At 40.9% G+C, this 16,181-nt stretch overlaps 1 protein-coding gene across 3 annotated transcripts in view; it reads left to right on the forward strand.

The window, feature by feature from the left end:
• Positions 1–16,181, forward strand: part of atrnl1a (attractin-like 1a) — a 317,760-nt gene that overhangs the window by 30,925 nt on the left and 270,654 nt on the right. For all 3 annotated transcript variants that reach the window (XM_085799375.1, XM_085799373.1, XM_085799374.1), the window contains exons 2-4: positions 12,569–12,652; positions 14,550–14,663; positions 15,571–15,699. In XM_085799375.1, the coding sequence (XP_085655501.1) occupies positions 12,569–12,652; positions 14,550–14,663; positions 15,571–15,699 (327 nt within the window). The remainder of the gene's footprint in view (positions 1–12,568; positions 12,653–14,549; positions 14,664–15,570; positions 15,700–16,181) is intronic.

The raw sequence follows: 16,181 nt of genomic DNA on the forward strand, positions 1-16,181 counted from the left end.
TCATAAAATCCTAAGATCCTTCTTTGAATGTACGCCATTGCACTGTGGCACTGTTTCCTTCTGGAGTGGAGTTAAATAAATGTGCATTAATGTAACTGCTTTTCGGTCAATTTAATGTTAACATGACTATTTTTTTATAATGCACCAGGTTAGAGAGTTCCATCTTTGTATAATTTTCAACATTAGTTTTGTGAAAATCTCTTTCATGACCAAGCAAATTGGTGTTAAAACTAAAATATCTCTACAGTAAATGAATGAATATCGAATTGACTTAGGACCTTGTAAATCGGAATCAAATCAATCCAGTAAATCAGTAGCGATACTCAGACCTCACAAAGCTGTTTCCTCTAGTTTGGAAACATTGCAAAAGTCAAATCTTTACTGTCATTTCAAGATCTAGACCAAAAAAAGCTCCAGCTGGTTCAAAATGCACCTTCCAGAGACTGTTAACCAATACACAATGTAGGTCACATGTTAGACCGGCGCTGATGCAGATCTACTCTGACTGTATAGAGCGGTGAATCGATTTAAAATTCTCTAAATCACTTACAAAGCACCGACTCCAGCTCAGCTCACAGTCCTGCATGTGATTTACTGTCTCCTCTGAGTACATGGAGATCAGCGAGGTCCACTGACCCGCACGTCCTTGTTGTCAAGGTCGAGGTTAAAGACAAAAGCCTTTGTAGTCGCGGCCCCCCCCCCCCCTTTCCTCTGGGATCACCTTCTTCCAGCAATGAGAAATGCTGACTCAGTGTGTTAACCTTTTATCGTCTGTATCACTTTTGCTTTTATTTCTATATGGTTTTTTTTTATGCTGTATGATTCAACACCCTGTAACCTCGGTTTCAGAAGGTTCTCTAGAGATAAAGCTTCACTTTCACTTACTTACTGTAGAATAAAACCCATTGAGGGATTTTGAGTCGCCGGCGGAGAGTGTGTTTGTGTATTGTTGTGAATTATATGGCTCCGTCGAATGAGTCACGGTCATGAGCTGCATGCGTTTCTAAATATGGTCATCTAAGACCATATAGTCAAGGAGTGGTATTATTCTTGGACCACATTCAAGGCTGTGAATTTTTATGATTATTTCTTTTCTTTTTTTTTCAAATGTGTGTCTGTGTGTGTGTGTGTTTTTCACAAGGGAGGTTGATTCCTGCAGAGTGAAGTCATTTCTGGACGCCTCTCCTCTCCTCTCCTCTCTCTCTCTCTCCTTCTCTCTCCTTCTCTCTCTCTCCCAGGCTGTTTGGTTTATGGTAACGTTTAGAGGAGCCGGCCTGTAGTGGGGAAGAGTTAAAAGCTCCAGTTACTGGGTCAGGGAATGAAAACAGTGAGTGGAGGTTCCTCAAGAGTCGAGTTTAACACAAACATGTTACTCACAGACAGTGACGTCACTCTCAGCTGACTGGACACTGTCACTGAAAGCCTTTGTGTGTGTGTCTGTGTGTCTCTCTGTGCGTGTGTGTGAGGCTGTGGTTGTTGTTGATGATGTGTTTCTCTGTGGTACGAGTGTGTCACCACGCTGTTGTGCAGCCCGGCGGCGGTCAGAGAGCCGGAGACAGAAGACAACCACGCCGTTCTCATGCTTCCTGACTGTGAAACGCCACTTCAGTCTGTGACGTCATTTTCCCTCTGTTGTTGTTGTTTTGTTTTTTTTAAAGGAAGTGGACAGACCGCTGCTTAACTTACGGTCTGTAATTCACTCAGAGAGAGAAGGAGAAAGTGGGGGTGTCGTGCTACACCTTGTCTAAACACATCACCGCCGTTCCGCCTTAAAAGCCAAGACCAGTGTAATTTGATTTTCTTACTGGTGCCATTAAAGTCCATTCAATCTTCAATCTGCTGATGCATTAGCTGTGGCTGTGGCGAAGCCCTTCAGTGTGACAATATAGAAAGTAGAAGTCGGGACGTTTCTCAGTTAACTTCAAGCCTCATGGGAGCTGCAGCTTTTGAAGTCTTGGTATGATATTTTTGAATATAAGATAAAACGACACGGCTGAGAAACAGTAGAAAGACAAATGAAAAGAGTGGAAAGTGAAGCTGTAACTCAGCACAGAAAGCTTCCTGATTATTTACAGCAGCGGCGGAAGGTGAAGATAAAAAACCTGGAAGCGTAGTTGTGGGAAAATGAACAGGAATCTGGATACGCGTAAAGTTTTTACTGTCTTCTTCCCTCTACCTGCTGCTTCACCCTCCACTTAACACAGCTTAAACAGCCAGTGTTATTTATTTATAGAGTCATGATGGTACACAAGTGAATGTCAGTCATGATCCGGTAAAAAGACAAAGCAAGTAAAAGTTGAAACGTAAATGATGCTGAATGTTTGATGAAGTTTGCTAACGTAAAACTTCTGAGCTAATTAATGCAGTTAATAAGTAATCACAGTGTTTTTTTATTCTGATAGAGCTGTATTATAGTGCACTGCTGTTATTATACACACAATCAACCATCCAACTAATGAAGTCGCTCCTGCAGGTGAAAGAGGTTGAATTATTTTGCGAACATTAAATTACGTTTTTTTTTGTTTTTTTTGTAAATGAAAAGGTTGTTCAGTAAAATATTAATGTTTTAATTGTTATCTAGGGAAGTGGGGGGTTTAACGGGGGTCTGGGCCTCCCTGAAGGTCTGATCCTGAAACAGCCCCTGGTAAAGATCAATGAATTCAATCTAACTCCAGGGAATATATATTAATGGATTTAATATAGGGAGAGAATGAACGTGTTGGTTTTTCAGCATGATATTCTGTCTGTTATTCTTGTACCATTAATCTTTTACAACCTAAAATTAGAATGCGGATCTTATTGTTTTTATAGTTTTTTATGATGTATGATGGTGTTTGCTGTAGCCGGCGCTGACACCGAGACGGAGCCAGACGGAGAAATAATAGCCGGGCTGAGTGCGGAGGGAGTGACAGAGGAACTGAAACAGGAGATTTGTACCCACACTACCTGAAGACGTGGGGCTCTATGTCTCTCTCCTCTCTCTGTGTGTCTCTATCCACCCATCGTGCACTCTTTCCATCCATTTGTCTGTCTATCCTTCATGCATCTGTCTTCTGTACCACATCAATTATTCACCCGGAGCAGATGAATATTTCACAGGGTGCCGGACTCTCTTCCTCCATACCTCATCCCCTCAGCCCTGTCTCTGTTTTATCTCTCTGCTCTCTCCTCTGTCTCCTCCTCTCTCTCATCTCTCTCTACCTTTGTGCCGCCTCTGCCTTGGCCACCTTCACCTTCTCAGGCTTTTTCCCCATTGTGTATTCAATATAAATATATATATATATGTGTGTTTGTGTGTGTATTATCCCTGAATAGCCTTGTGGAATCTGTGACTTTGGCCTCATGCTGTTAACTCCTCAACAGTCTGTTGTCTGTGCACATATTTATTATAACCTTTGTTGGCTTTGTGTGCGTGCATGTGTGTGTGTATAATGTGTGCGTGCGCTCACCTCATCCTTGCACACGTGCACCCGAGGTATGCGTGTGTTTCGGCGTCTCCTTCTCTGCCTCTCTGGCTCCTTAGTGGGGATTAATGGGCGAGGCGTTTGGACTGATGGTTTGTTGGGGCTGCAGGAGGCCACTCCAGTCAGCTCCTCATTAACTATGAATGGGATCCACCTTCCACATGTTTTCATAGACGGGCTCAGCCGCTCTGCATATTCTCCCGGCTCTCACAGAGTTCTCCACTTAACTAGGAAATCTGGGAGGAGAGCAACACCGAGGCTACGTCCCAGTTTTTTCTCCTTAACTTCAACTGTGAGGATCAAAGTGTTGGAGAAAGAATGAATAATAATCAGGTATTATTCTGACTGTTAAATAGCTATTGAATTAAAATAGCTTTAAGTATTTTTTTTGGATAATATTGAGTCAAGATTTACTTTTGTTCAACAAAAAGCAAGTACCATACAGGCTCAGTGGTTTGCTCTGTTGCTTCCCTGTAGGAGGGTTTGGGGTTTAAATGATCCGCCTGGGGCCTTTCTACATGTTTTCCCAGTGTCTGCAAGTTTGCAGAAGACTTAAAGGGGACATATTATGGAAATATCACTTTTTGAAGGCTCTTTAACACATATTTGGGTGTTTGTTTTGCCTTCCGGCCCCCAAAATATGAGAATTGACAAACAAAATCTGTAATTTTCAGGCTCCCTAGGTTGAAATCCATGTGGTTTTATGAGCTGTTCCCTCGTTTGTCTGACAGTGATGTAACTAGTTTTCGAATTTGCATAATACCGCCCCTACCTGGTACCAGTAGAAGGGGCGGGGCAAGCAGTGGTTCATTTGCTTTTAAAGGGACAGGCACTGAAACTGGCCGTTGTGGGCTGTTTTGAGCGGAAGAAAAAAGAGCTGTGATGTTTAATCTTTGGGGTATTTTGACCAAACCATGTCACAGATATGTCTTTAAAGCCCCAGTGTGTATAATTGGGGGGGAAACCGGTAATGCTGCTCAGCTGTAGCACCATGTGTGTGCTTTATAATGGCAAAAAAAAAACCTACTGTTGATCGTCCTCCAATCGGCACGAACCTCTAGTCACAGACAGTCAATAGAGCGTTTGAGCCAAGTTTGTCCGCTTTTGCCTACCGTATTCAAAGATGGCGATGCAACATGGCAGCCTCCGGTGGGTGCACCGACCACCTATGTTTTTGTAAACAACTCATTCTAAGCTACGAGACAGCTTTCATTTGTATGCGATTGAGATTAGACTTAGGTAAATACGTATTTACTAAAGAAATATTAGGTTTTTGTTAATAAAAAGCCTAATAAATTACATACTGTCCCTTTAAGACACCTGGGAACTATTTTAATTTGTGGATAAGGGCCATATAATGTCTCCTTTAAATTTGCTATTTTGTATGAACCTGAGAATGAAGCATGAATGTGTCAGATCTGTAATGGACTGAGGATCTGTGCTGTGTGAGGTCGTCTCTTGTTCACCTTTTAAAAGATCTTTGCAAAAGTTTTCAGACATCTTCATAATGACCTTCTCAAAATAACATGAAATATGGTCTCAAATGTCAGCATTAATAACACCACTGCTGTAATAAGACAAGACAAAAGACAATAGATCTTACGAATATCGCCCCAGAAATCTATAGTAATCAGGTTTCATCGTCAAGGAGAGAGAAAAAAAAACATTTTTCATCGTCTCATCAATATCATCATTTGAAATCAGGCATTACAGCAGCATGAGATGAATATTTTTCTTCTAATCTGGGATTAGAGCCAGAGGATCAAACTGCGATAAGCATGGAGTGATAGGAGAGACGGATGGAAGGAGGGCGAGGGAAGAAGTGAAGGGAGTGAGAGAGATGGCTCAACGAGGAGACACAACCACAGGGAGCCTCACGTGTCTGTGAGACTGTGACCATATGCATTAAAAAGTGTACGTGTTGCGTGTTGCTGGTGTTTTATTGGCAGGATTTTAGCATTTACTGTGCGGCCTGTGTCCGGCTGTGCTGCAATCTGTCTGCTCTGTCATTACAGAGAGGCAGCACATTTGGCTCGACACACCCTTAATCTCATGTCCTGACTGATGGCGATGACGCTGGTGGGGTGTGTGTTGTCCTGGGATCCAGCTCTCACCGCTTCGGAAACACTCCCATTATTTTGCAATCTGGACATTTCACTGCCAATTCTAAATACACCCAAATATTCTTCTTCGACGGTGGAAAACAAGAACAGATGCACTGAAGTAGGGATGTCACGATTACTTGTTTTCACAATTAATCGCGGTATAAAACACCACAATTAATTTATCGCAAAGATTCCTAAATACCGTCACTTTCCAAAAATGGTTATGTCGGAAGAGATGTGCGCCAAAGTGAAGGTAAATGCACAGATACCGGTCCATTTACCTAATGTAACATTGAATCGGTAGGAATTTAAAAGTTTGCGTGCCATTTGTAAATCAAAAAACGATTCAAATGAATTTAAACAATTGGTATAGATGACAATTCATGACTTGAATAATTCAAACACATCCCCTAGGGAATATAATTGGTCTTTTATTAATGTTTGTGTAAATAATTAGCATTGCAATTATTTAGACTATATTTGATTTTACACATACACAGTGTTGTGAAATTAATTAATGCATAATAATCGTGATAATCGTAATACCGTGATTATTTCTCTGACAATAATCGTACCAAGAAAATCTACAATCATGACATCCCGATTCCCTACAGTGAAGACATTGGTTATTGTAATTACATAGATAAAAAGGAGTGAGATCCAGTTGCTGCCGCCACCTCCACTGTTTCCAATGTAAACACAATGGGAGCGGTGCCACGGCAACCTCGTCCTCTACAGATGACGATGCCTATGTAAACAACTAATCTGCAAAGCAAACATGTTTTTGCATCATGCTGTATAATTGTGACTGGATTAGATTTTCTGTTAATCAGGAAATCTAATGAGGAAATGTATATTTGGCAAGTCACAAATATGTTGACACAGAGTAGATCAGTAAAATAATCACAGGTGATTTACTAAAGTATCTGATTGTGCAGTACAATGTTCACTTGAAGCGTTATCAACCATTTTTACAGTGAGGTTTACACTCTAGGGCAAGATCCTGGTTTTACTGTAGGTTCATGACAGAAACTGTGTTGATTTTTCTTTAAACCAAAACCAAAATTTCCCAAAAGCTGTCGTTACCTCAACCACAGACAAGACTGTGGACGCAGCCTCCGGTCTGTGCTGCGACAGTCGTGGTTACAGCGCCACCTCGATGAAACCGGGGAGAATGGTTTTACTGACCACTAATGGCAGTTTACTGGTGTATGATCAGAGTTTCTAATGAACAGGTTTAAACCACTGAGGCGGGAAGGAGAGGGTAGATGCTGCTCTCGGGAATCTTCTTGTGTAGGCTACGTGCAGTTGATGATTCTTACTGTAACCTTTTTTTTAGTTAAATAAATAAAAACTCTTGCACCATTTGGATTATCATTTTTATAATAATAATGGATTACACTCTACCGCCTGAGCCACTGCCGCCCCTCAGTTCTGTGAAATATACCTACACCTCCTCATCGGCAGTGCACAAACATATCAATGTTTCATGACTCTGATATCACACTGCAAAAACTCAATATCTTTCCAAGAATATTTGTCTTATTTCTTGTCAAAATGTCTCATTTCTAGTCCAAACTAATCTCTTTCCTTAAAATAAGACTCATCACCTAAAAATGAACTTGTTTTTAGATCATTTTCACTTGTTTCAAACGAATTTTCACTTGAAATAAGTAGAAAAATCTGCCACTGAAAGCAGGTTTTTTGTGCTTGTAATAAGGAAGAAAAACTTGCTCCACTATCAGATTTTTCTACTTATTTCAAGTGAAAATATGCTTGAAAGAAGTCAAAAGTATCTAAAAACAAGCTACTTTTTAATGTGATGAGTCTTATTTTAAGTATAATGAGACTTGTTTTGACTAGAAATGACATTTTGACTAGAAATAAGACAAATATACTTGGTAAGATATTTGAGTTTTTGCAGTGCAGGTCTGCTCTGATGATTATGTTAGTTGGCAAAACTTGGAGTTTTAATTGTTAAAAGGCTTTTCCTCTGGAAACTTTTGTATTTGGGTAAATCATCATTTTGTTAGAGCAGGTTGACTCCAGCAGAATTCAGAAATCGTGAGGATCAAAAAGAAAATATGTAGTGGTCTCTCTGCTATTAAAGAAAGAAAAAAAAACAAAGATTGAAATAACTTTATCAGAAACAGATCATCATGAGTAGAGTATTGCAGACCAGGCAGTGCTGCGTACTTACTGTAATTACCTCTGATGAAGTTGATTATTTTCATTGTTTTGTTCATAACCTCCAGTTGAAACCAGTGATGATCACAACACCCACAGATATCTCTCTATCACTTCTGGTGGTTGATACAGGTGAGAGGAGCCTGACTGACAAAGACTAAAAATGCGTTCAGTTTTGTAAGAAAGTTAAAATATCAAAACAATAATTACCAAAAACTAAACTATTAGGCCAGAAAAAATGTGAATTTCATTTCATTTTATTTGAATGTCTGGCCCAGAGGTCTCTGTGGAGAAAAAATCTGGCCCTTCTACAAATATACAGTAGTTGGTGACCCCTGCGTTTCATATGATGGTGAATTTCACCTGCTTCTGCCCATTCAAAACACACACACTACCAGTGTTGTAGGTCCAGCAGCGCAGAACACACACCAGTTACTCCTTTGTTGTGTGAAAGCACCTTGAGGTTGCTGATGTGCTTAGCGACATGAGGAGCTCTGTGGAGGTTATGGTGCAGAAACCCAGCTGAAATAAATGCGTATTTATTAGTTTGGAATATGCTTTTTGTTGAAAGTCTGTTTCAATCGAAGCCACAGTGGATCAAGGAGAAGCCTTTGACAATAAGTGCAGCAACACTTAAAGTCTCAGGCGCGAGGCTGCAGGTGCATTAAGTAAGAGAAAGTGCCGAGCAGGAGGCGTTTTTTTCCTTCTTGAGAGAGAGAGAGAGAGAGACAGATAAAAAAGACGGAGTGCTGGAGACGGTGTGTATAAGTACTCTCAGAAGAGGTGGGACTCCATGTGAGTTTGAGGACAGAGGAAGGATCCTGTCGACTGAGCTGAGTTACTGTAGGAAGCTCAGTCAGTTCTCAACCACCGAGGGAGAAGAGAATCAGGGCCGATGTTGCTCTGCCTCGCAGCCACTGTTGCACTAGTTGTCATTCACCCACTGATGGCTGCCAACAACACAAGGCTCCTCTCTGGTGGCTGCTGCCATGTTCACCCAGTGGACGTACGGTACGGTGGCCCGGAGGTTCAAATCACAACAGCAAATCAGAAAACACAACAACAAAAAGAGAAAACACAATGGCAAATCAGAAAACACAACAACAAAAGACAAATTTCGACATTGTGGACAATAAAGGAAAGATTAAAAACACATCGGCAAAAGAGAAAACACAACAGCAAAAGAGAAAACACAACACAAAAAGTGAAAACACAACGGCAAAAGAGAAAACACAACAGCAAAAGAGAAAACACAACAGCAAAAGACAAATTTCCACATTGTGGACAATAAAGGAAAGATTAAACACAATGGCAAATCAGAAAACACAACGAAAAATGTTGGTAATTTACTGTATTGTTGTGTTTTCTCCTTTTGTGTTGTGTTTTCTCTTTCGCCGTTGTGTTTTCTCTTTTGCCGATATGGACGCCAAATAGGCAAACACACATAGGAATAGCTGGTTGTTGTATACTGTACGTTGCAGTCGAGTATGTCAAGTGTAAAGGAAACGTCACGCTCAGGTTGTTTACCTTGCTCATGGGCTCTGCTGCATTTTATGACTGAACTTTAATCACATTTCATCCATCAGTGTTGCTCTAGTTGATCTTGTTTTATGGTTGTGCAGCATGCCAGGGCGACCACGGAGCCTACAGACACACACAGAGTCACACTGTGTAGTCCGAGGCAGGCTGCGACGTCTTCAGTTTCCCCCTGATGTTGATGTGCTCTACTTGGTGCAACATTGTGTGCGTCCGTGTGTGTGTGTGCGCGCGTTTGTTTTCATTTTCTCCCATCCTCCCTCCCAGCAACAATGGATTACTTTGATTGACAGGTGTGACCGCTGTTTACCACGCACGTACAACTACGACAACAACATAGGGGTTATTACAATTGCCACATGAATATGTTATGTCGGGATCGCTATGGCAACGGTTACATTGCACCAGCGTCTTACAGTACCTTGAAATGAGTGGGATGTCATGTTTTATCTCCTCACGGGAATATTGTCACTGCCACCAGTGTTTCCTTCACACAAGGCTCAGACTGAGACACATGTTCCCCCTGTTGCCCAACAACACACAGGATTTATCAATGAGCATTTTTCTAACTTTGATTTACTTATTTCTCTATCTAGAGTTGCTTTGAGTTGGTTTCATACAACAGTTTTAACTTTAAGAGCTTTATATCTGTCTGACTAGAGGAGGAAATAACCTGCATTAACCCAAAGTTAGGTAATGTTCTGTAGCGATGGCTGTTTGTTACGTCAGTGGTGTCTGTGATGCATGAATGAGCTGCGATGTAATGCAGCAGCAGGAGCGGCAGGGAAATCCACTTAAATGTTTGAAGAGTGTATGAGTGTTTGTAAGGGTGCTTGATGTAAAGCCGGGTGTGAGTCAGCTGGTAATCAGACGGTCGTGGGCAGCATGGCTGAGGCTGACGCTATGTTCACACTTCTTACTCAGGAGGAGTTGAAATGAGGTGAAGTAGAAGCAGGAGAATATCAGATATTCTGACATAATACCCGTGTATTATGATCTAATTGCTTTTATGGGGACGGACATCTATCTGCTTTCTAGTGGAGACTTCAAGGAAAAAAACAGGTTTAAGTGTGGCATGTAAATCCATGTTTACCTTGCGTTGTTAAATACATACCGGTCGACTTTACAAATATGATTGATTGATTGATTGACTGATTGAGCCCTTTTATTGTCAGAATCACTTCTGAAATTTTTCTTGCGTCCAAGACACTTGTTCCTCGTGACAAAGAAACATTACAAATATAAACACAATATAACACCAAACAACCATCAAACAAGATATCACATCAAACAATGCACACACACAAAAAAAAAGTTACGAGGTGCGTCCGTAGCCTATGTGTTTGACCCAGAGTCTGACCTACAGTAGGGTTTTTATCTTCTTTGAGGAAGAAAAACATCTGCGATTTTCTGGCATCGTGGACATGTTTTGGGCAGATCCCTCGCAGTTTGGGCATCCGTCCTAATTGGATGGTAAAACCTGACGTCAGGTTTTGTGGAAATCTTGTGGAGATCTCGTTACCGAGCGTTCAGAGAGACTGGAAACCTTGTGACACCTTGTTGGTGGGTTACGGCAGGACCCCTATAGCTCATGTTGTGCAACGTTACAGAGGTTCAGCATGGACACATATGACATTATAACATTGTAAGGATGTTCTGAGATGTGGATCAGCTTTATATGTCTCCTTTAATTAACAAGCAATGTATAAGCCATGGAGAGAAGCACACAGGCTGTACAGAAAGATCATATGACCATCTCTTTTTGGGTAGAAATGCAAATTCACAAACTCATTTGCATTTTTTATATACTCAGATTTTATTGTGAAAATCCTGACTGGAAGTTCATATCTCTTTCTGTGGCTTTGACACTTTTCCCAGACATTTATCTGCAGGCGTCATGTGACTCATGTCACACTTTTCACTTAGATAATTTGGAGCTACTTGTTGGGATAGCGCTGTTATTTATTCATGAGGGGTTTCATGTACGTATTTTAATTAAAAACTATAGCTGCCCAGGGTAGTAATGCCTCCAGGCAGGACTCAGGCCCATGTGCCATGTGTGCGATCATTAGCTGCGGTTAGCGGGCTAGCTGCCTGGTAGGCAACGATTGAAATGAACTGTAACTTGAACTTAAAATAAAGATCTGAAAATGGCACTTTTTAATGAGGTGATATGCATGATTAATGTTAGAGTAGATCAAATGTTCAAGTAAGATAATCTGTGATATAAGATATCCCACCCCTAGCCCCAGGCTGCTACGCTAGGCTAACCTAAGCTGAACAAATGAAGTAAAACGAGTGGTATTGATCCTCTAATTTTCCTCCTTGGAAAGAAATACATTTGCATATTTCACTAAAAGTCAGATCTGTCAATTTAAAGAGAAATAAGGATTTAGAATGAACACTAATCATGTAAACGATACCGATATAAAACACAAAGACAAGTTGACAGCCAGGAGGGAAAAAAAGGCTGAGTGATATAATCTCAGAGAGTGAAACCAGGTGAGCTCCCTCTGATGACCTTTTGTGTGGATGTTGGGTAGAAGTCTAATCAGCATAATCTATCATCTTTAAAGGGAATCTGGCAATCAGCATTTGATACGGCGTGTGAGTTTTCAAAGTTATTGAATATGCCTAAGGGAGCAGAAAATCACCTCAAACTGCCCCAATATGAATTACATGTATGGTTCAGCTGCTGCACCTGTGCGGCAGGAGTGGTGAGGTGGTTAATTCAAAGCCATTTTTCATTCAAATTATTTAAGTTTGAAAATGTTTTATTATACAACTCAAACTATTGTATTGAATTTCCAGTCAAGAGGAACAACAATCTTCTGCTTTTTTTCTTTTTTCTCAAATTAAGTCTGAGCAAACTGCTGCGTTTTGTTGGTGTCTTACAGATGAAATAGTTTGAAATAAAAAATAAAGAGTAAAATAAAGCACAGCGGTGACTGCAGCTGCTGTGCATCTCAACTCTGTCAGAAATCTGTCACCTCCGATCCAGTGGTAGTAAATCCACCACGCCAGTAACAACAGCTACTAGATGTCTGACGATCTGAATGACACACAGCCTCCCTGATGGAAGAACTAATCTCTTTGTCTCGAAGGCTCACACAAAAGAAAAGTTTGACGAGCAGCAAAGTTTAGTTGTTTTTGGATGTTGTTGTGTTTTCTTTTGGGGTTTTTTTTCCCACATGCAGAGCTGAACAACCTCTCAATTTGATGCTGAGTCTTCTCATCATCACTAAACTTGTGTCTTTCCTCCCCTCTGTCCCACAGATTAACAGACCTGACGGGCTCGCTCACAGACGGACCAGTCAACTATAAATACAAGACCAAATGCACTTGGCTAATAGAAGGATAGTAAGTATCAATGTTTTCATCCTCTTCCTCTCATCGTTAATCTTACTTACTTCCACTTGGTTAAAAACAGTGATTTTTTTTTTTTTTTTGCTTCGTGTGTGTGTGTGTGGCCTAAGGGCTGCAGATAAAGAGAGCTTTATTACTGTGCAAATAGAGGGAGTTTGTCTTTCAGTGTGGTTACTGTGCTCCAGAGTTGCTTCGCGCACATTAACTGCTCAGAAAACCGTGCCACACCGTCTGAATGCACACAGTGATGGCTCTGTAATGATATGTAAAGTGCTCTATGTGGTTTATTCCACTGTTGCCTGCTTGCACTGAACGTTAGGTAAATACAGCGGCTCTGGAACAATCACAAACAGAAAGACAATTGTAATATAAAAAAAATATATAAAAAAAAACATTATTTGCTAACACATCTGGAAACAATAAATGGCTTGTTTAGGATTATCCTTTTAATGGGCTGTGTTTCCTCTGGGATGTTAGATTGGCTTTGGGCAAAGGACTGAAGATGTTCATTATCTCCGAGGGAACCATTAAAGGACAGCTTGGGTTCAGCAACATATTAGAAAAGACCATTAAGAGTATTTTTAGCGGTACGGTACCGGTGGCATTTTCTTGATGGCAGTAAATGGTCTCACAATGTGAAGTGAAGTCAAGTTAATTTCATATACAAGGCACAAGCCACACATTTTGCCCCAGAGGGTTTTAACGGTTGGGATGGATTGCCGTGAAATGTGCTGCAGATATCCATGACTCCCACCAGCAGGTCAGCATTACATCTGGTTGTTTTGTGTCAGTGGCAGTGTAAATAAGTACATTTACTCCATATCTGAGGAAAAACTGTGTATTTATACTTGTACAACTAACTAACACAACAACTAATTTGTCTCCCCCTGGTTACTTTGCCTTTCTGCTCAGCAATGTTCACATCTTTCAGAGGAAACAAGTCTTAATGCTGCAACAGAGATTTATAGGCTTCATAAATCTGAAATTGCTTTATTGTTTTAATCAAAAGACGACGCAGTCTGTTTTCACTTTAACAAAGCGACAACGCACATTAAAGGCGTGTTTACAGCTGACTGTGATGCTCTGCTGTGTTTTGGATCTCTTACACGTTGCTAATGAGTTTTGTGTGGATGTTCATGTCTTCCAGAACATGATTTTTATTTTAGTAACATTGAGACAAAAATTTCACCAACGACAAAGTTTCATAGGTGCAAGAGAGATCAAATCGAGATGAAATGGGCCGACTGCCATGAGATTTACGGAGAGTGTTTAATGTGCTCTGCATTTCCTCCGGTGCAGTTTCTCTGCTGCTGTTTTGATCTCAGGAAAGCTCAGAGTCATGCTCGAAAGAAAAAAAAAAAAAAAACCTCTAAAAAGAAAGAAACACACAGTTATTGTTAGGTTGCTTTATGCTTTGGAGTGTAGTGAGCATTGTTTGCATTCACAAACACACAGATTTTGAGTCTGGTTCAGGCTCCATCAGCATTTACATCAATTAGCATCACAGTTTTTATTTTACCAGGCTTCATTACCGGGATATTTTATCATAAAAACCTGATAAGGACTGTGAAGGTAGTGTGTGTGCGCAGGGTAAACACATCGATTGCAGCGTTGTATTAAGCGAATGTCACACTTCACATCGATTTCACTTTAGCAAAAAGCTTTTTGAGGAAAATGTGAAAACACAGAAAGTGTCAATTTATGACCATAATCACAGACTTCACAAATAGCTGTGGCGTTTTTCAACAGAAAGAGCCATAGAGGACAGATATAACTATATATTCATACAGGCCATATAGCTTTATATACCGGCCCATATATAAAGCTATATATTCATTAGTTTTGTTTTGGTCATATTCATCTTTTCTCTCCTCCTCTCTCTATCTCTCAGTCCTAATGCAGTGCTCAGGCTGCGCTTCAATCACTTTGCCACCGAGTGCAGCTGGGACCACATGTACGTCTATGATGGAGACTCCATCTACGCCCCTTTGATTGCAGTCTTCAGGTAGGCACCTGCTATTCTGAATAGGAGAGCTGTGAGGGAGTCAGGGAGGGGGGCGGGGTATGGAAATGAGTCAGGTAGCCTTTGGCACAGCTTCAAAAGCACCAACAAATTTGCACTTATGCAGTCAAATGACTCCGTGTGCAGGCAAACAATGGGCCTCATAATTACCATAGTGCTACAATACAGCAATAATAGACAGAAAATATTGCAATTACTCACATTAGCCCTGGATACCAGTTATTATTTTTGCACAGGACAATCTATAAACATGAACTATTTCATTTGACACAAAAAAAAACAATACTGGAATAATCTACCACCAACCTCCTACTTTCTACTCTGCTCCATTGAGGCTTATCTCTTCTTGCTCCCGTGATATGAAGAGGCTAATTTGGCCCTGGCATTTGAATATGCAGTCTAGACTTGCGTAGCGTTATTATCATAAAATAAGCTTACATTATAGATGGGTACATGCTGCTGTTGGAGGAAAAAAAAAACAGCTGTAATTGTAGCAGGGAGGGGGCTTTGACTGAGATTCATGAAGGGTGAGGGTAGCTACATTTGCAGCTTATTGAATTTATTAAAGGAGACGGGGCTGACCAAATAAGAAAGTGGCAACCCCCGCTGCAAAACCTCATCAAACAAATAAAAACACGCTGCTCTGCAATGTTGTTCTGCTTTAAAGCTAATCACTGTCATATTTTTAGTGGGGGTCTGCAATTCCTGAAATGAAAGTCTTTTCATCTTACAGCTCTCTAGTGGCGCTTTCACACCATAAAATAAAATACAGCCGCATTTCAAAGGCTTTTTTATTATTACTAGTTGAGAGGGGACTGTCTGTCTGTCTGTTCCTCTCTCTCTCTTTATCCCTCTGTCTCTTTTCTCTCTCTGTCAACCTGCTCTTCAGCGGTCTAGTGGTGCCAGAGTCCAGGGGTAATGAGACGGTCCCCGAGGTAGTGACGACATCCGGCTACGCTCTGCTTCACTTCTTCAGCGATGCGGCCTACAACCTGACCGGCTTCACCATCACCTACTCGTATGTGTACAGTACAGTAGATGTCAGCCCCCCTTTTTTCACTCAAGCCTTTATTCTCTTCCTCTCTCCTCATTTGTCTGCCTTTCTGTCCCAGTGTGTCCGGTTTATTTAAATACAGACCTGTTGACACATATCTTCAACAACGTCTACATTTATTTCATTTTCTGTAGTAACAATGGATCAAATTACTGTGCAATGTCAATGGTCGTGATGATGACCCACTGAAAACAATCACTAACTCCACTCAACAGATCCTTTCTTGCCTCTTTAAGCCTGTGTCAACTTTGTCAAATAACCTCACTGTACACCACCTCTGTCCTGCACACATCCACCTGCTAATGATAAGGGGAGCGTGTAGTGTGGTGTGGTCCGATATCTATCAGAAATTGCTAATGATAAGGGGAGCGTGTAGTGTGGTGTGGTCCGATATCTATCAGAAATTGGGTAGATAGATAGATAGATAGATAGATAGATAGATAGAT

This window comes from Trachurus japonicus, chromosome 15, assembly GCF_045865225.1.
Source record: "Trachurus japonicus isolate A0001 chromosome 15, Traja_1.0".
NCBI classification, from domain to species: domain Eukaryota; kingdom Metazoa; phylum Chordata; class Actinopteri; order Carangiformes; family Carangidae; genus Trachurus; species Trachurus japonicus.